Source organism: Sinocyclocheilus rhinocerous, unplaced genomic scaffold, assembly GCF_001515625.1.
Source record: "Sinocyclocheilus rhinocerous isolate Xijiao unplaced genomic scaffold, SAMN03320098_v1.1 scaffold299, whole genome shotgun sequence".
Taxonomy (NCBI): Eukaryota; Metazoa; Chordata; class Actinopteri; order Cypriniformes; family Cyprinidae; genus Sinocyclocheilus; species Sinocyclocheilus rhinocerous.
Window position 1 is genome coordinate 309931 of NW_015652998.1, and position 20364 is coordinate 330294.

A 20364-nucleotide genomic window follows, 5' to 3' on the forward strand; every position below is an offset into this window, starting at 1 on the left:
ACTTCAGTCTTTGCAACTTCAGGGATCTTATCTATGCACAATCAGCTTGTAACACTCCAAAGAGAAAGGAAAACTTGAAATCGCATCATATGACCCCTTTAAATGGAAAGAGCACAGACAAAGCCTTAGTTTGTTTATATGAAGAGATTTATTTTATTTGTGTTACTTATTTAATTTGGGGCTTGTTTTAAAATTTCAATGTTGTTTTGTTATTTACATTTACATTATATTTAAATTGTGTCGTTTAGCAGACGCTTTTGTCCAAAGCGACTTACAAATGAGGACAATAGAAGCAGTCAAAACCAACAAAAGAGCAGTAATATGCAAGTGCTATATTAGTATATTATTATAGTGTTATATTTTAATTTCACAAAGAAATGTGCAGCATTTTGTCCAAGCAATAATAAAAGGACACATTTAATTTATAATTTGTCTTAAATCTCATTTTGTTAAAAAACAATCGTGAATCGAATCGAATCGTGAAATCAAAATCGTGAATCGAATCGAATCGTGAGTTGAGTGAATCGTTACATCCCTAATCGGGATCCTTCGGCAACATTTACAAACATGTTGTTTTTCCACATCCAGGAACAGCGCATTGTCTGCTTGGCATCACAATCTTATTGTAAACAACTACTCCTTCAGACCCACTCGCTGCATGTCCACTGAACACCTGTGGGCGTGACAACAATGCGATGATGCAAAAATAGGCGTAGTTGTCTTGCTCTGGAGGCGGTCATATGCAAACGACTGACTGATCTTTGAGCAAAAGTATTTTGGCAAAGCCAGCATAATACTGCGATTTGGTCTCAAAACAGTCACCGGTGAAATGTACTGAACACATGTGTAAATTAGCACTGACGCGACTGGGACGTTCGTTAAAAATAAACTGAATCCATTTTTCTCTGACATCGGGATTAGGGATGTAACGATTAACTGCGAGCCGGTTGGAAATCGATTTAAATATGTGACGATTCAAATCGGTTGAGATGCTAAACCAATCGCGATTCATTTAGGTGTAGGAGTTTATAAGAATTCATGTCTGAGGGGAACTTACTGTCTTTAGAAAAGTTTAGATGGTATTTTTTCTTTTCATCTTGCCTCTGTATAATGCATATTAAAGTTCATATGTGCAGCCCTGCTTTGTTTACAGCGGAAACCAAGGAAACGCTTTAAGCGCCACCTGCTGGCAGAGAGTGCGTGAATCGAATCGAATCGTGAGTTGAGTGAATCGTTACATCCCTAATCGGGATCCTTCGGCAACATTTACAAACATGTTGTTTTTCCACATCCAGGAACAGCGCATTGTCTGCTTGGCATCACAATCTTATTGTAAACAACTACTCCTTCAGACCCACTCGCTGCATGTCCACTGAACACCTGTGGGCGTGACAACAATGCGATGATGCAAAAATAGGCGTAGTTGTCTTGCTCTGGAGGCGGTCATATGCAAACGACTGCTCCCCCGTGATGTCACCGTGCACCTTGGATCCAAACGAGCCATTTTCTGAGGGTTGTTACATAAATGCTTTTTTATTGATGATGAGGACATTTTAGTTATGAAAATTGCAGGATGTATTAAGCATACAAAGACATCTTCTATGTCAAAAGATCAAAGGAAATTGCATGTCTCATGTCATGATGCCTTTAATTTCGTTGACGAATAATTTTCTTCATAATTTTCGTCAACAACATTTTTGTTCACCGACGAAAACGAGACTATAATGAAATAAAACTAATTTTGAATGACAAAAACTAAGAAAATCTATTGACATTTTCGTCAATTAATAAAAACGAGACGAAAATATTTTAGGGAAGGACAATTTGGACAGAGATCCAGTCAGATATCATGTGTGGTTAGGAGGTTAGATGCATACATTTGAACATTTGAACTGTAACATAAGCTAGCATACACTTGCTGCACAACGTTCAAAAATGTGACTATCTGGGAGTAAGAGAAAAGCAGCAATATCAAAAAATTTGAAAAAAATGATGACGCAAAAGAGAACACATAATTTGGTTTTCTGAGCGCACGGTATTCTGAAGTCTTTCTCTTTTCATGACGGGTATCAGTGCTTTGTTCCTTTTACACTGACAACTTCATTTTGGCCGCATTTTGCCGCAACCAATGTGGTTTGAAGAAGTAGAAGCATGGTAAATGGAGGCACCACTGTGCCATGTCAAAACATCAGTCATTCCTCTGCAACTACTGAAAAAGGGAGTTTTTCGTCTGGTGAGCATCCCAGGGAGAGCCTGTCATATCTGTCAATGGCGCAAAATTCATGCTTCAGGTTAGTGTTCCCAGCCCAGGAGCAAATATGTGGCTAATGGCAGACTGGCGGCCTCTCTTTCTTTTGTGTAGGCTGATCCAGGGGATTAAAGCATCTGCCTGCCCTCCGCTCACTATAATGGCATTAGGGAATGGGAATATCTTATATGAGGTCTTGGCTGATTTAATTAAGTAAAAAGCTAGACCTGAGAGCGAGGGTGAGAAACCAACAAAGGCAAACGCGGAATAAGGGAGACAGACAGGCTGAATTCAATGTGTAGTCTATCGGCAACCAAGCGTAGTCACTGTAGCGTCAGAATATCGTGAGAATGTTTTAACTGTTAATCTCTATATCAACCATTCATCCTTTCACCAACAGTTCCCATCTTTTGATCTCAACACTTTGATACCATGTCATGACCAGCCATGACAAGCAACAGGACATTTTGTCAGTTGCTTGGTTTGTTTATAGGTAGTTCCGGCCACAGTGGAATCTCATTGATTAAAAATCATGATAGTCTCTTATTTCTGGCAAAGTGTAGGCGCAGAAACTAAAAAAATACCTTGTCCTTGTCTGTTTTGGAGAAGCCAACATTTATAATGTTTGCTTTTCATTTTAGTATGTGTTGTGATTATAACCTTTTCTTTCCAGAACACCGAACTTTCCATTCACTAATAACAGCCAAAAATGTTTTCCACGGCCTCTAGCGGGTCAGCCGTTCAGAGTGCAATTCTGATTTAGTGTGAAATGGTCCTTTTTATAATTTAATTATGTATTTGTTTTTGTTTTGGTTGAAGGACCCATACTCAAAGTATGTGACTGACATTCCAATCAAAAATGTTGGCGATTTGTGAACAGCAGGAAGTAACGGAAGAGTCCATCCACCATTCATATTTGCAATAGTTCAGTTTCCACTGTCATGTATCCTTGTGGGCAACTATTTTGACACATTTCCTATCAAAACAGGATGTTTCAAACAGCTTGTCTCTTTTTAAAAGAAATCGCCAATATGCCTTAGTTACTTCACATTTGTTAATTCCAGGGAGCATTTGGTTGGGTGAATATTTGTGTCATGCATCATGAGTATTCGTCAATACTTCTGGTCTGTTTTCCTGAAGGAGAACTGCTGTTTGAGTACACTAGCATATAGATGGCCTCAAGGTTTTTGTTGTGATTTCATGGGGTCCTTCGTAAATGGAGTGACTTCTAAGTTATGAGGGGTCACTTTACCTCAGGTGATCCCACAGAGAAATGCCCTGAGATTGAAGAGCTGCTGGATGTACTATCAGATAGCAATTACTGCAGATCTGTGCCTCTCATTCAAAATTAATGGTAGCTTTCCCTTTCTGGTCTCTAGGTCTCGTCAGTGACCACCCCGACTGTCCCTATGCTGTATCAGTTCTCTGTATCGCCCCCGTTCTGTCCCTAATCACCTGATGGCTTTCGTCTGAAGCTATTTTCACCGACTGGCTGTAACATTCAGATCCGCTTTCGAACATCTAATAGCAGCATTGTTGGTATTTAGGTCTTATCATTGTCCTTCTTTTCTATTCTGTCATTTTGACTTGCCTTTAGTATGAGCTTTGCCAAAAGTATGACAAATATAAATGTCACCCCTTTTCAAGGATTTCTAATCAGATTCCGATTGTCTATTAAAAAAAAGAGAGCATCACGATCCTTGTGGCCTCCTGGTGTGTGGCATAGAGGTGTTCAATTGGCCTCTTTGGCATGCTGTTCAGAAAGACATGGATGTGAAGGTCAATCTGTGTGTTGTGTGGATCGTGCTAGGCCACACAACCCTGCCCTTTCCATCAAATCCCTTTTGAGATGAAAATATGACTCTGCTCTCCTAACCTTTTAATTACATGAAGGCTCAGCAGGTCAGGCTGGAAGCTGCATGTCTGTGGGTATGTACATCTGCTCACAGTACTCCATCAGTGCTCTGAATGCCTAAACATCCATGGCCTGTTGACATGTTCAACTCCTGAAAGACATATACTGGTTTGCCATCCATTAGGATTGACTAGTTGTCAAACAACCGATTATTTTTGTGTTATGTACTACCAAAAGTTTATGAAAAAAAAACCTTATTTAATGTTTTTGAAAGAAGTCTTTTGTCTAATGGTTATTGTGATATATTGAAATATATATTATTATAATGTAAACTAATATTTATTTGTTTGTTTATTTGTTGTAGTGCTCTTATAAAATCACTGCCACTAAATAAGTATATTTATTTATTTATGAATAGTTATTTTTGTTGTTGTTGTTATATAACATTTTAATAACACAAGAAACAAATAAATAATGTATTTATTTATTTATTTAAGAATATTAATATTAATATTTTTTTGAAAGAAGTCTCTTTAATTTAATGCATCCTTGCTGAATAACATCATTCAGTTCAGTATTTAAAAAAATATATTGTATTGTATTGATTGGTAATGTAATGAATTAATGTTCATTTATAAAATATTGAGTTATGCTAATTCATATATTTGGAAAGGTTAAAGTTATAGTAGTAGCAGTTGTTGTTGTTGTTGTGTGGGGTGATATTTTTTATATAGAATTTTTATTTTTATTTATTTATCCATTTTTTAATTAGTGTGCTGTGCTTTATATGTCAATTTTGAAATGTAGTGTTGCACATCCTTTACTTACACCGTGGCAGTGCTGACCAGCATGAAAAATCAGCGGGGTAGTCTTTAAAGAATTTTTTAAAAATATCAAACTGTTCATGGCAGGTTAGCTGGCACACATTTCTGGCTGCCCACATTGAATCTTCTCATGAATGTTCTGTGTAATGTCAGAAATCAGTGCTGGATTCCCCAAAGCAGAAGGAAATTAATCTGTGAAAACAGACCTGTGCTGGATCTCGAATTCTAAAATATTGGGGCTATAATTCCTTTTTTTTTGCCTAATGAGCCTCACTCCTCTGAAGAAGTTATAAGTGTCCCCAAAGTTTTAGTAAACCTCAGAAGTCACTTCAAAGTCAGAGGTGGACGGTTGGATCCGCCAGATGTGACCTCTCTCTCTGGCTCCTCCAAGGTGGTTTTAGGTGTCTATTCCCATCAGCGAGGCTTATCAGAGTGGCAGCAGTGGTGTCTAATCACCGCTCGGCAGGCAGACAGACAATAAATCCCTCCCTATTATGGCTCAGGTACACACATGCTTCAATAATCTCTGACTAAAGCAGCCTGATAGGACAAAGACTTGATCCTTAGAAACACTTGCACTTTGTCGCTGACTTTGAAGTCCATGAATCTGACGGTTTTTGTCCAGTGACATTTTTAGCTGGAAAAAGCTTTTCTCTTGTTCACATTTGCAGATTACTGATAATTGTGCTTTAATGGGACCACTTATCATGTTTAATTTAATACTTCATGAGCAGCAGGTTTCTAGGTTTTGATGAGGACGGTGATGCTGTGGATACCTGTGTGTGAGGCAGCTGGCCAGAAGTGAGCTGTAGTGTAAGGTCATGTTTCAAATGCATCAGTTTGGCCTAATGATCGTTTTATTATATAAATGATTATTAAATATCTATAAAAAATAAAATATAACAATGATTATTAAATACATATATAGGCCTACATATAATATAATTAAATATATAATTAATATATTATATCTATTAAAATGATTATTAGTTGTTTTAGATAAACTGTTTATTTATTTTAGCGCTTAGGACTGCCACAAAAGAATAATAATAATAATTATTATTATTATTAATATAATTCACCACCACAATAAATAAATATGTATTTATTTTAGAATTTAGAATTTTAAATAAATAAATTGTTGTATTCATTGTTTGTAAGTTGCTTTGGATAAAAGTGTAAAAATAAACAAAGAATGATAATATAAGTTATAAGTGTCCCCAAAGTTTTAGTAAACCTCAGAAGTCACTTCAAAGTCAGAGGTGGACGGTTGGATCCGCCAGATGTGACCTCTCTCTCTGGCTCCTCCAAGGTGGTTTTAGGTGTCTATTCCCATCAGCGAGGCTTATCAGAGTGGCAGCAGTGGTGTCTAATCACCGCTCGGCAGGCAGACAGACAATAAATCCCTCCCTATTATGGCTCAGGTACACACATGCTTCAATAATCTCTGACTAAAGCAGCCTGATAGGACAAAGACTTGATCCTTAGAAACACTTGCACTTTGTCGCTGACTTTGAAGTCCATGAATCTGACGGTTTTTGTCCAGTGACATTTTTAGCTGGAAAAAGCTTTTCTCTTGTTCACATTTGCAGATTACTGATAATTGTGCTTTAATGGGACCACTTATCATGTTTAATTTAATACTTCATGAGCAGCAGGTTTCTAGGTTTTGATGAGGACGGTGATGCTGTGGATACCTGTGTGTGAGGCAGCTGGCCAGAAGTGAGCTGTAGTGTAAGGTCATGTTTCAAATGCATCAGTTTGGCCTAATGATCGTTTTATTATATAAATGATTATTAAATATCTATAAAAAATAAAATATAACAATGATTATTAAATACATATATAGGCCTACATATAATATAAACAAAGAATGATAATATCAATATTATTAATTATATTTTTATATAATATAATATAATATATTTTTGAGATGTCTAAATGAATATCTCTTTCTGCAGCAATAGATTCCCAGTTATGACAGCATGTTTTTTAAACATGCCTTGCTTTCAGGCTTTTGACTATGTGAAGTGCTCTCAGGTTGGTGTGCACATAAAGCGAGACACAAGGGTTCATTAATGCAGCTCATGCATGCTGACCCCAAAGTTAATGTCCCTATCATTTTGGAGTAGGGAGCGTCTCTCAAGTGGGATAACTCATGTTTAATGCATTGCACTGGTCAGAGATTTTAACCTCACCTGAAGAGAAGGGGAGAGAGTGTGACATGAACTGGGCAGTCCCTTAGCTCTCCAGTCAGGGGCCCAGTAAAGCCTAGGGCTGAAAAGCCAATGCAGAGTTATTCTGACGTCTGACATTTACTTAACATGGATAACCCTGTTCGTGTGGCCTGTGCTCCAGGGGTCTAAATTCAAGGGTGGCCCCAGTCCCCTGTGACTCAACCAAATCATGTGACAAATCCTAAAGAAGGCACACTGTATTCTCTCACGGCACCAAGTCTCTACCGATCTACTCTACTAAAAAAAGACCTGCAGCTTAGACCAGGCTAGTTTCCAACTATAGCCAACGTTGTGTTGTTGAAGGAATCCTGGCTGTTTCATAGGCCTATGCAAAGCTCTGTGAGGTATATTTAGATCTTGCCTCAAGGGTCTTGGTGCAAGCGGCTGGGTTTGAAGAGTTTTGTTTGGTACTGAGCGATGATTTATGCCGTGGTCACCCATGGATATTTGCATGGATTTCTGTGTACTTTCTCTAATGTTGTTTAAATTCAATTGACATGCAGATGCTCTGAGCAAAGCTGAGGCACAAATATCCATCTTCAATGGCTTTGCGTTGAGTCCCAGAAGAGGAATGCTAATTAGCACATTAGCTAAGATGAAAATTTGGTGAAAATGCTAATAAGAAAATTGTTTTTCTAATCAGACTCTGACTCATTGCACAGTTTCATAAAGCCATGTTGGCTCTAAGTGCTTTTTAAAACTGTTATACGGGTACCAGAGGCAGTGCATTAGCTACGCTTCTGATTTGGGGCCTTAGCAGCAGATAGATGAGCTCAAGACCAGGTGCTGTTGACATGTTGCAATTAATGAAGTTTCACAGCGCGCCGCGTCAAGAAAAAGCAATGAACGAGTTAAAGTAATGTTCCGCCGGGGACCTGATGATGAATTTCTCCCTCCATTGTTTCTTATTGTTATATTCATGAGGATTTCGCTGTTTTAATGGCTGTTCAATAATAACAACAATAACATAATTGAGTTTATTTATTTTATTAGGGAATTATATGAGATGGACTGAGCGAGTGTGATTAACTGCATATGATACAGAATTTATTCTTCAGCTCAATCTCATATTCACAATAAAACATTAGTTTGAATGTCAACTGAGAAAAGCAATATCTTTGTCATACTATCCTTTCATCTGTTGAGGGTGATTTCCGATGACAGCACTGCTCAGTGCATTTGTTGGCTGCGTTTTACAAAGTGTTGTTGAAAATAATGTCCTTGTTTACATCCCTGTTTCAGTCTCTTTCAATGTAAACGTCTTTACTGCTGACTCACTCATAAATAGTCCCCTGTCGCCATCTAATGGTGGACCAATGGAGCAATGAATATTTAATAAACAAGAGCCGTCAGCGCCGATAGCCTTGTGGGCAGCGCACCGACATACAGCGCCATTGCTCTATGGGCATCCCGAGTTCGTATCCCGACTCAAGGATCTTTCCCGATCCTGCCCCCCTCTTTCTCTTCCACTTTGCTTCCTGTCATGTCTGATCTGTCCTATCACAATAAAGCCAAAAATAAATCTTTAAAAACAACAACAACAGCCAACATAAAAGTTGCTAACCAATTCAGTTAAAAGTTCAATGGCAGAGCTCTGATATACAGCATTAAAGTTATATAAAATGTAAAGCTATGCATATGACTTTGCCCTCAGCCAAAACTGTTTGCTCTGGAACAAATAATAGATTAATGAGACCAAAGATTGCCCGTTAGATTTATAGCTCATGTTTAACCACTCTAGAGACTTCAGAGCCCGAAGAACTGGCCGAGGTGAGGCTGCTCTCGGCACATTCACATCTCTGAAAATGTTCAAGCTAATTTTCAAATAGACACTATCTTTATTAACAAACAGCATATGTGAAGTATAAACAACTATATTCTCACCTAAAAAAACTCTTAAAACTACAATTTGTGACAATGGTAGTATTTCTAAGATTGTAGTAGACGCCATGACACTCACTGTGAGAATTGCTGCAAGCAGAGTGATACAAATGGTGAAGCGGTTCCCGTGACAATATTGGGTGAATATCTCATGGTTGGAAAAACCTTTCAGCCAATCAGATTTGAGGACCAGAACGAACTGTTGTATATTGTATTATATTATATTTTACATTTTTTATTTTATTTTTATTTTTTAAACATTGACTGTGATTTTGGAAGATAATACTTGGCTTTTTCAAATGTGCTATTTTTCTTTCCTCTGACTGCATGACACTTTGGGGGTCGTCTATTCGTGAATGGCTTCCTCCTAATTATTTTCTCTTTTCCTCTCCCCCTTTCACACAGGAGCTGCTCAGTTCCCAGGTATGGCTTCCTTTTTACCTCTTGTGTTCGTGTGTTCGTTTTTTTTTCTTCATTCCCATTTTCCAAATAGCTTGTCCTTTACAGCTAGCAGTGCTGGTCATAACCGAAACCATCTCGCCTTTCTTCTGCCTCTGACAAACTGACTTCTTCTCTCTCAGCCTCCACCGGTACAGGTGCTGTATCTCTCCAGCACTCCATCTTCCTCGTCCCTTCTAACATCATCTGTCTCTTACCTTTCAGGACAGAAATTACGCCTCATTCTCTCCGGTGTCTCATCCAGTTGAATTTCTCCATTTTCACATAGCACATTTACTCCAGATATGCAATCATTTCCTCTTCAAATGTGGGGAATGTGTTTTGAAGGAGGGCGGTAAAATAAGTCATTTGGTAAACCGTACTCAAACTCTCTACTCTATCAATGTCTCGCCAGCGCTTCTCAGGTCTTCCTCATTTTATTTTGTGCCATTTATTTTGCTAAGGCTCATTGAAGACGAGCATGGGTTCAAGATATGAGAATATTTTCGATTTTTCTTTTATACTGTATAAAGGACATTATATTACTAAAGGTGTGTTTAGTTTAGAGAGGTTGCACACAAAAGCACCATAAAAGCTCATAGTGATATAAATGGTATCATGTTTGCGAAGTCTATTCCATCCATTGCAACAAGGATGAATTCCTTTTCTTTGATGCTTGTACTTCTAACCTTTTCATTTGTCGATTTGGAGGTTTGAAATAGATATAAAGCACACTAATTCATTGATGAATGTTTCATGACTCACTTTTTAATTACCTAAACAAAGCTTCAAGAACATTCTGTTTTGATTCACACGCACAGAGGTTTAATTACATATTAAATATAGTTTAATTACACTGAACAAAATTATAAACGCAACACTTTTGTTTTTGCCCCCATTTTTCATGAGCTGAACTCAAAGATCTAAGACTTTTTCTATGTACACAAAAGGCCTATTTCTCTCAAATATTGTTTACAAATCTGTCTAAATCTGTGTTAGTGAGCACTTCTCCTTTGCCAAGACAATCCATCCACCTCACAGGTGTGGCATAGCAAGATGCTGATTAGACAGCATGATTATTGCACAGGTGTGCCTTAGGCTGGCCACAATAAAAGGCCACTCTAAAATGTGCAGTTTTACTGTATTGGGGTTTGTAAGTTGCTTTGGATAAAAGTGTAAAAATAAACAAAGAATGATAATATCAATATTATTAATTATATTTTTATATAATATAATATAATATATTTTTGAGATGTCTAAATGAATATCTCTTTCTGCAGCAATAGATTCCCAGTTATGACAGCATGTTTTTTAAACATGCCTTGCTTTCAGGCTTTTGACTATGTGAAGTGCTCTCGGGTTGGTGCAAACATAAAGCGAGACACAAGGGTTCATTAATGCAGCTCATGCATGCTGACCCCAAAGTTAATGTCCCTATCATTTTGGAGTAGGGAGCGTCTCTCAAGTGGGATAACTCATGTTTAATGCATTGCACTGGTCAGAGATTTTAACCTCACCTGAAGAGAAGGGGAGAGAGTGTGACACGGACTGGCGGTCCCTTAGCTCACCAGTCAGGGGCCAAGCAAAGCCTATGGCTAAAAAGCCAATGCAGAGTTATTCTGACGGCTGACATTTACTTAACATGGATAACCCTATTCGTGTGGCCTATGTTCCAGGGGTCTAAATTCAAGGGTGGCCCTGGTCCCCTGTGGCTCTCAACCAAATCATGCGACAAATCCTAAAGAAGGCACACTGTATTCTCTCACCGCAAGTCTCTACCAATCTACTCTACTAAAAAAAAAGACCTGCAACTTAGACCAGGGTAGTTTCCAACCATAGCCAACATTGTCTTAAGGAATCCTGGTGGGCACGAGCCTGTTTTATAGGCCTATGCAAAGCTTTGTGAGGTATATTTAGATCTTGCCTCGAGGGTCTTGTTGCAAGCGGCCGGATTTGAAGAGTTTTGTTTGGTACTGAGAGATGATTTATGCCATGGTCACCCATGGATATTTGCACGGATTTCTGTGTACTTCTCTAATGTTATTTAAATTCAGTTGACATGCAGACGCTCTGAGCAAGGCTGAGGCACAAATATCCATCTTCAATGGCTTTGCGTTGAGTCCCAGAAGAGGAATGCTAATTAGCACATTAGCTAAGATGAAAATTTGGTGAAAATGCTAATAAGAAAATTGTTTTTCTAATCAGACTCTGACTCATTGCAGTTTCATAAAGCCATGTCGGCTCTAAGTGATTTTTAAAACTGTTATGCGGGTACCAGAGGCGGTGCATTAGCTAAGCCTCTGATTTGGGGCCTTAGCTGCAGATACAGTAGATGAGCTCAAGACCAGGTGCTGTTGACATTTTGCATTTAATGAAGTTTTACAGCACGCCATGTCAAGAGAAGGCACTGAACAAGTTAAAGTAATGTTCCGCCAGGGACCTGATAATGAATTTGTTCCTCCATTGTTTCTTATTGTTATATTCATGAGGATCTTGCGGTTTTTAATGGCTGCTCAAGATACACCATGAAGTGGACAGTCAGTCAGATTGTACTATCCATGTGGGACCTAAAGTTTGTTTGTATCAGCCACGTTACATAACTCCTATACATGATTGATTGTTTTTTTTTTTTATTAGGAATCTGAGTCAATTAATGATTTTTTTTCTCAAGTGCTTTAAAGTGGATGAATTTGGATTAATATCAAATATTTCACATCTCCAACAACTTTGAAGTAAATGTTCAAATAAGTACTATCTTTATTAATAAATCACATATTTGAAATATAGGCAACTACATTATCGCCTAAAAAAAACTCTTAAAACTACAATTAGTGACACAACAACAGTAGTATTTCTAAGATTAAATTTGGAAATTCGCCATACCACTCACTGTAAGAAATGCTGCAAGCGGAGTGATACAAACAGTGAAACAGTTCCCACGGCATTATTGAATGAATATCTCATGGTTGGAAAGACCTCTCAGTCAATCAGATTTGAGGACCAGAATGAACTGTTGTATTATTATATTATATTATATTATATTGTATTGTATTGTATTATACAGTGTTTCCCACAGACTTGCACTCTATGTGTGGCGGCACATCCCCTGGGGGAAATATAGGCTATATATAAAACAGTAAACGGGCTTATTGAAAATGGACATTCATTCTCTGCCAGCAGGAGGTGCTTTAGGAGTGGCAGAAATAGCGGTTAACGGCTGTAAACAAAGCAGCACTCCACTCATAAACGCTGCTTTATCAGGCATCAGGCATAGGAAAGATTAAATGAAAATGACATCGAAACTTTTCTAAAGACAGTCAGTTCCCTTCAAATATACATTCATATAAAAAGTTCCGTGCCGCGTTTTGACTTTGAAATGTGCAGAGCTCATGGTTTTTCAAAGAAGTCAAAGCTTTTTGGAAAATCTATTTGTGGAGGTCAGTGTTCATATTGTGGCGGGCCGACCACAAATAAATCAATGTATGGGAAACACTGTTATTGTAACGCCCCTGTGTCCTTATTTGGTTGTTCCTGTCCTCATTATTAGTTAATTACCTTGATTGTGCTCACCTGTCTGCCCCTCGTTATCCACCCTATATTAGTTCCTGCCTCCTGTAGTCTAGTTTGTCGGTTATTGTGAATGTTACCCTGAGTGTGTGTGTCTCATCTACCCGTATCTGCCTTGTTGTCTCTACATTAAACATCCTTATTTGAATCCTTGTCGTCCTCGTCATCCTGCCTGCCTCCACACACCTTGACCGTGACAGTTATGTTATGTTATGTTATGTTATAAATTCTTTTTTTTTCTTTCTTTCTTTTTTTTAAACATTTACTGTGACCTTGCAAGGTAATTTATTTGCCATTTTTAAATGTGCTGTTTTTCTTTCCTCTGACTGCATGACACTTTGTGAGTCATCTATTGGTGAATGGCTTCATCCTAATTATTTTCTCTTTTCTTCTCCCCCTTTCACACAGGAGCTGCTCAGTTCCCAGGTATGGCTACCCTTTTACCTCTTGTGTTCGTGTGTTAGTGGTTTTTTTTTTTTTTCCATTCCCATTCCCATTTCCCAAATAGCTTGTCCTTTACAGCTAGCAGTGCTGGTCATAACCAAAACCATCTCGCCTTTCTTCAGCCTCTGACTCACTGACTACTTCTCTCTTAACCGGTGTAGATGCTGTATCTCTCCAGCACTCCATCTTTCTTGTCCCTTCTAACATCATTCGTCTCTCACCTTTCAGGACAGAAATTATGCCTCATTCTCTCCGGTGTCTCATCCAGTTGAATTTCTCCATTTTCACAGAGCACATTTACTCCAGATATGCAATCATTTTGTCTTCAAATGTGGGGAATGTGTTTTGAAGGAGGGCGGTAAAATAAGTCATTTGGTAAACCGTACTCAAACTCTCTACTCTATCAATGTCTCGCCAGCGCTTCTCAGGTCTTCCTCATTTTATTTTGTGCCATTTATTTTGCTAAGGCTCATTGAAGACGAGCATGGGTTCAAGATATGAGAATATTTTCGATTTTTCTTTTATACTGTATAAAGGACATTATATTACTAAAGGTGTGTTTAGTTTAGAGAGGTTGCACACAAAAGCACCATAAAAGCTCATAGTGATATAAATGGTATCATGTTTGCGAAGTCTATTCCATCCATTGCAACAAGGATGAATTCCTTTTCTTTGATGCTTGTACTTCTAACCTTTTCATTTGTCGATTTGGAGGTTTGAAATAGATATAAAGCACACTAATTCATTGATGAATGTTTCATGACTCACTTTTTAATTACCTAAACAAAGCTTCAAGAACATTCTGTTTTGATTCACACGCACAGAGGTTTAATTACATATTAAATATAGTTTAATTACACTGAACAAAATTATAAACGCAACACTTTTGTTTTGAAGAAATGTGTGATATACTAGTGACCATATTGGTATCAGCTAAAGTTAGCGGTGTATTATTTTAGTTTTTTTTTTTTTTTTAACCTGGACTGCATCTGTTCAAATAACATCTGAATATGTATGCTATGTAAAATTGTACCTGTGACAGCAGTTCCTTGGTAGGTTTGCAGAACAATGTTCTTTGTAACACTCAATGATATGTAATATGAAAACTACCATAAAAATAAATAAATAAAAATAATGATTAAATTGTACCAGGCCAATACTATAAGTAGATAATATCAGGGGTTATTATTATTTATTTATTTGTTTATTTTTTACAATATATATTTATATATTTACCTCTTTTCAGCATGAATAATTTTTAATTGGAACTGTAGTGTAAGCACTGTTGATTTACAATATCAGCCTTAGTATTTGTTATTGGGCGTAATATAAAAATAATTATTGGCTATTGTGTTAGCAAGAGTTTCTATATTGGTTCTTTCTTAATCTAAAGCCATTAAAGACACTCACAGACACCCTTATTTATCCACCACTAAATCGTCCCTGTCCTAATGTACTCTCATCAGCACAGAGGGAGGAATGATGGTTCTTTTTGAGTGTCAGCCCACATTAGAACAGAAAACTAGACACCCGACCTGCTCCGGACCTGAAGGGGGGGCGATGATTCAGACAGACAGTATTACGGCCAGCAACTTTAGCTCACACTCCAGCAGCCCTTTACGATCAATGCCCTTCTCTATCAGTCTATCAGCCCAATCATGCTGAGGCACAGGAGAAATGCATTCTCTTTCAGACACACACACACGCTGCACTTGGCAAAGGCACTGCATTTTTTTGCCTTGCGTTTCAGTTATTAATCGAAGCCAAGTTATTTGTATGGGTATAAATTAGAAGTGAGCTGAAGAAGACACTCCCAAGGGGGATTGGATGAATCCCAGTCCTTGTTAAGGACCCCAGTCCTTCATGGCCTTCTGCTTGGTTTATGCCACATTCTCTCTCTCTCTCTCTCTCTCTCTCTCTCTCTCGTCCTCTTTCTCCTCCCACTCTGCTTGTAAACAGAACGCTCTTTTGCCAAAGAGACACATTCGCCATTAATACTAAATAGAGGACCGTGCTGATGATGCTTCTATTATTGTGTTAGCTGGCTCTTGTGAAATTACTGTAAAGTGATCCAGAAGATCTGTGCTAGCTAAACACATTAGCACAAAGCAACACAAAAACATGCCCATAATGCAACAGTGATGTCTCCAAGTTTTTGCCTTCACCTTGCCTTGACAACTCAAAAGACCTTTTTTTTTAAAGAGCCCATTAAATGTATAAATGCACAATGTCAGTACCACAGAAGTTTTCAGACAATGTTAGAGATTTTATTTTTTGGTCTCAATCAACACTATATATATTGGCAGACACTTAATTTTTCATTTTGCCTGCTAATTTACCGTATTGTTATATTTAAATGGCCTTTTGCAATCTAAAGCTTACTTAAAGTTAATCATTAAAAACACTAATATAATAGTGGAGAATGTAATCTTTTGTCATCTCAAAATTAACATTAGATTTCATCAGATACAATATAATGTGTGTATAGATAGATAGATAGATTTGACTTTTTTTGACAAAATTTAATATGAAAATTGAAATGTATATATTGTAAAGTTTAAAATGTGTTTTTAATGCTTTATTTTTAAATTAATTTATTTTTAAGACACTGCCTTGGGCAATGTTTCCTACTTTCTAATCAGTTTCAGGTGGCGTTTATACTTTAAGGGGAGAGACATTGTTATTATGTAGAGCATTTGATTGGACAACAGTCTATGCAGTGCAGAATGAGTCATCCATATTTTAGTGCATTTCCCGGAAGAGAAAGACATTTAATTTTAAATGCATATCAAATATTAATTTAGTTATCTTTTATGACTATGTTAGTACATATACAGTATAGGCATCCTCAAAGCTAACCAGCATGAACTCAAAGTGAATTCTCCAATTGTGATTTCATTTGACTTTAATGTTAGCTGCTAGGGGAAAGCAAAGCTCTTCATCTCTGTCTTGCTCTCTGTGTCTGCGCTGCCTCCTCTGACCTCAAGGATGTGGCTCTGCCACAAGGACTCCTTGTTCTGCCTCTTTGGCTGTGATGTCATCTTAGTGGATGCATGTGAGGATTTTGTTTATTTATTTATTTTTAATATGTGGCGATAGAGGAAGATGTGAGAGGCAGAGGGCAGTTAATCTCCTGCCGCCTGCATGAGGATTCTTATCCTTGTGTGCACAGACTTTGCCTAGATCAGGATGCCCGATTGGAGACAATGCAAAATACACACCGAACTGTCCGTGCAATCTCAGCTCAAGGATGTCGTATTTAGATGGATGGCGAGGAGAGGCCGTGTGACTCCGGCACAGCTCACTGATTTCAGAGTGAGGGACAGGTGCTGAAGGTCCTCATGGTGCACCGTCTTGCTGAGAGGAGGAATGCTGGGAAGGGAAGAGAGAGAGAGAGAGGGCAAGGCAGGTCTCTGCTCTTCTTCTGTGATTATCTTACCTGCTTCCTTTTGGTTTTTGTCCCTTCTTTCATCTCTTTCTCTCTGGTCTTTTGTTTATCTGGTCTTCTTGTGGCCTTTTTCCATCAATAGGGTGGAATAATGTCCATTTCAAGTAAAGTTTTCAAAGCAACAGCTTAGTCTGGCTGGGTTGACATAGAAGTAGATCACTCCCATTATAAACTTCTTACATGGTAAACGTCTGAAATTTCTAAGCGCAGTCATGTTGCACAACAGCTTCTGCCACTTTATTTCCACTGTCCATAAAAAAAAAATTACACTACTATTTTTTGAATGTTTTTGATAGTCTCTTATGGTCTTTAATCTTGCATTTATTTGATCACAAATCCAGTAAAAACAGTAATATTGTGAAATAATATTACAGTTTAAAATAACTACGATTTTAATATATTTTAAAGTGTAATTTATTTATGTGAATGAATCTTTGAATTATTTGATGAATAGAAAGTTTCTATTTATTTGAAACCAAAATCCTTTGTAACATTATAAGTAACTTTGATCCTTTTTATCAATTTAATGCATCCTTGCTAAATAAGAAATTGTTTATTTAAAATATAAATAATAATAATAAAATTGTATTGACCCTAAACTACAAATATAATGTATTAATTGATAACCATGGATTGTATTTCCTCTCTTATAATATTTAAAATATTAAACTATTTATATATGCAATTATGTATGATATATAAATAATAATGATGATGATATTTTTATTGTTGTTGTGTAAATATTATTTATAATAATATTTAGGATTTAGTTTTTATATGTATGATGTTTAGGAAGCATAGAAATATAATATATAGTTATATATTTCAAATTAGTGCATCAAAGCTGGCTTGTCATATGAAGACACTAAAGTTACTTTTGATGTTAAAAATGATGTGCTTTTTTTTTATTTAATTTTTTTTTGTGGACAGCTTATGTTCCAGCAGTCAGTTATATAATCGTTTTCACTAGCAGCATTTTGGTGGAAAAGGGGTATTTGTTTATCCATTGCCGTTGAGACTCAGTCACAGTGGCAGAAGTCCTTTCTTCCTCTCCTTCTGCTGAGAGAGATTTCCAAATGAGCGAGCAGGGGTGGCAAGGCCTCTGGTGCTGCGCCCGGCCCCCATCGGCTCTCTGACGCATTAATCATCAGGCTGCCATCCATCCCTTCCCACACACCACATTCCACTGCTGCTCCCATCCAACCGTCATTTTACCCTTCATTAGCACTAGTATCATCACAATTTACTTATCCATACGTTGTGTGAACACTTCACGGCTGCGCAGCATATGAAGAGAGTGGGAGGGTTTTTTTTGTGGCTGAAGGGCTTGAGGGAATTCACTCCTGTTTTTTTCTAAAGAGAAAGCAGCAGAAGTTTGCTTTGCACGTGCCATTTCAAACCCTGAACACATAGTACCAAGCCGATATTGTTTGCAATTAAACACAACAAAGCTGGGAAACTCTCATGGGTCCATCAGTGGAACTTAAATCAACTATAATATTTGCATTAAAGGGGTCATATGATGTTGCTAAAAAGAACATTATTTTGTGTATTTGGTGTAATGAAATGTGTTTATGCGGTTTAAGGTTCAAAAAACACATTTTCCACATGCTGTACATTATTGTTTCTCCTATATGCCCCGCCTTTCTGAAACGCATCGATTTTTACAAAGCTCATCGGTCTGAAAAGCGAGGTGTGCTCTGATTGGCCAGCTATCCAGTGCGTTGTGATTGGCCAAATACCTCAAGTGTGTGACAGAAATGTTACGCCCCTTGCCATACTGTGATGCCGTGTCCCGGCCCGAGAGACGAGACAAAAACATTAAAACCCATTACAAACGAGGCATTTGTTGCATCCAGTGGGGACATAAATACGGATTATAATGACTTATATTCTTGGAGGTCTTGGAACTTTTATAAAGAATATCTCTTTGGGTTTGAGACTTTAGTCTTTGCAACTTTAGGGATCTTATCTATTCACAAACAGCTTGTAACACTCCAAAGAGAAAGGAAAACTTGAAATCACATCATATGACCCCTTTAAATGCGTTCTCTTGATTCTTTTAGGCTGATAGTATCACAGCTGCACTAAAATTGAATTATTTTTATTTATTTTTTAATAATAATAACTCTGGGGTATATCATTTTAAATATAAAATAAAAAAAGATCAGATATATTTTTAAAAATCTGATATTATTAGATAAATTGTAAAATTAGAGTACAATCAGCGCTCTGAAACCTTTTTTTTTTTGTGGAAGGGTTAATCATTCAATAAATTGAATTAAGCCAAGTGATGTCTGTGAAAGATTAAGCAGAAATATCACAAAAGCATCTGCAGGGAGACACTCCTGAAGGCTTAGCTTATTCCACTTAAGCTTGATTCTCTTAAGAAGATTTGGTAAATTTATCCATGTTTCATAAGATTTGACACTGAATTCTGTACATCTAGTGTGGAAATAGCCCCTGCTGAAAAGACTAGCATTACTTGTAGCATTTCATTCTTTTTAGTCTTGGTACTAAATGTATGACCACATCATCCAAAAGAGCATATGCTGGTCTTTTTAACAAGGGTGACTGAGTTTGAAAGGGGATGTTGGCAATGTGTGTCTGGAGGTCTCCTTTCACAGATGGAAGGGCACAGTGATGTAACGGCAGTGTTCGAGTTTACCATTAGAGCTGCTGGTCATCAGAACACATATGTGCTTAAAGTGATTTTGAACAAATGATATCAGACACAGCCTGTGGGCCTACAATAAACCAGCATTAATGACACAGCAATATGCAGAACATTTTCTCTCATTAGAATGTACCCTGTCTTAATTGTGACATTAACATCTAATTCAGATAAAATGTCAGAATTAGAAGGATAGTTCAACCAAAAATAAAAATGATTCAATTCAATTCAATTCAAGTTTATTTGTATAGCGCTTTTCACGATACAAATCGTTGCAAAGCAACTTTACAGCAAATTAGGTTTCTACAATATTTAGTAGTAGCTTATCAGTAGTGACTGTCAGTTAATAAACATATGGCAGAAATGTACGGAAAAATCAATTAAAGACGTAATCAAACAGACGATGAACACTATTAACAACAATTATTATATGATGCAATCAAACTTATAGCAAAATGTGGTAGTTCTGTATGTTGTTTCAGGGTTGGCATCATCTGAGGTCCTCTGAGGGGTTGGCATCATCTCTTCTCAGGTGTTCTGGAAAATCTAGGCACACCGTCTCGATCAGGCTCCTGAAGTCCCTCTTCAGGGTCTTCGTCTGCCACAGCTTGGTGCCGTTAACCCCGGCGTGAAGCACGACCGCTCCGGGGCTCTCGTCATCCCTTCAGGATCGCGTGTATCTGCGCAGAAACATCGAGAACACGAGCACCAGGGAAACAGTGAGTGTGCACTTTACCTTCAGCTAACG

The 20364-nt window shown here is 37.6% G+C and overlaps 1 protein-coding gene across 4 annotated transcripts in view; it reads left to right on the forward strand.

Moving 5' to 3' along the window:
• The window catches only part of LOC107715321 (cell adhesion molecule 1-like), a 326676-nt gene that overhangs the window by 232742 nt on the left and 73570 nt on the right, over positions 1 to 20364 (forward strand). For 3 of the 4 annotated variants that reach the window (XM_016521402.1, XM_016521405.1, XM_016521404.1), the window contains exon 2: positions 9451 to 9468. The exons of the other annotated variant lie outside the window; for it this stretch is intronic. In XM_016521402.1, coding sequence (XP_016376888.1) covers positions 9451 to 9468 — 18 coding nt within the window. The remainder of the gene's footprint in view (positions 1 to 9450; positions 9469 to 20364) is intronic. 4 annotated transcript variants of the gene reach the window in all.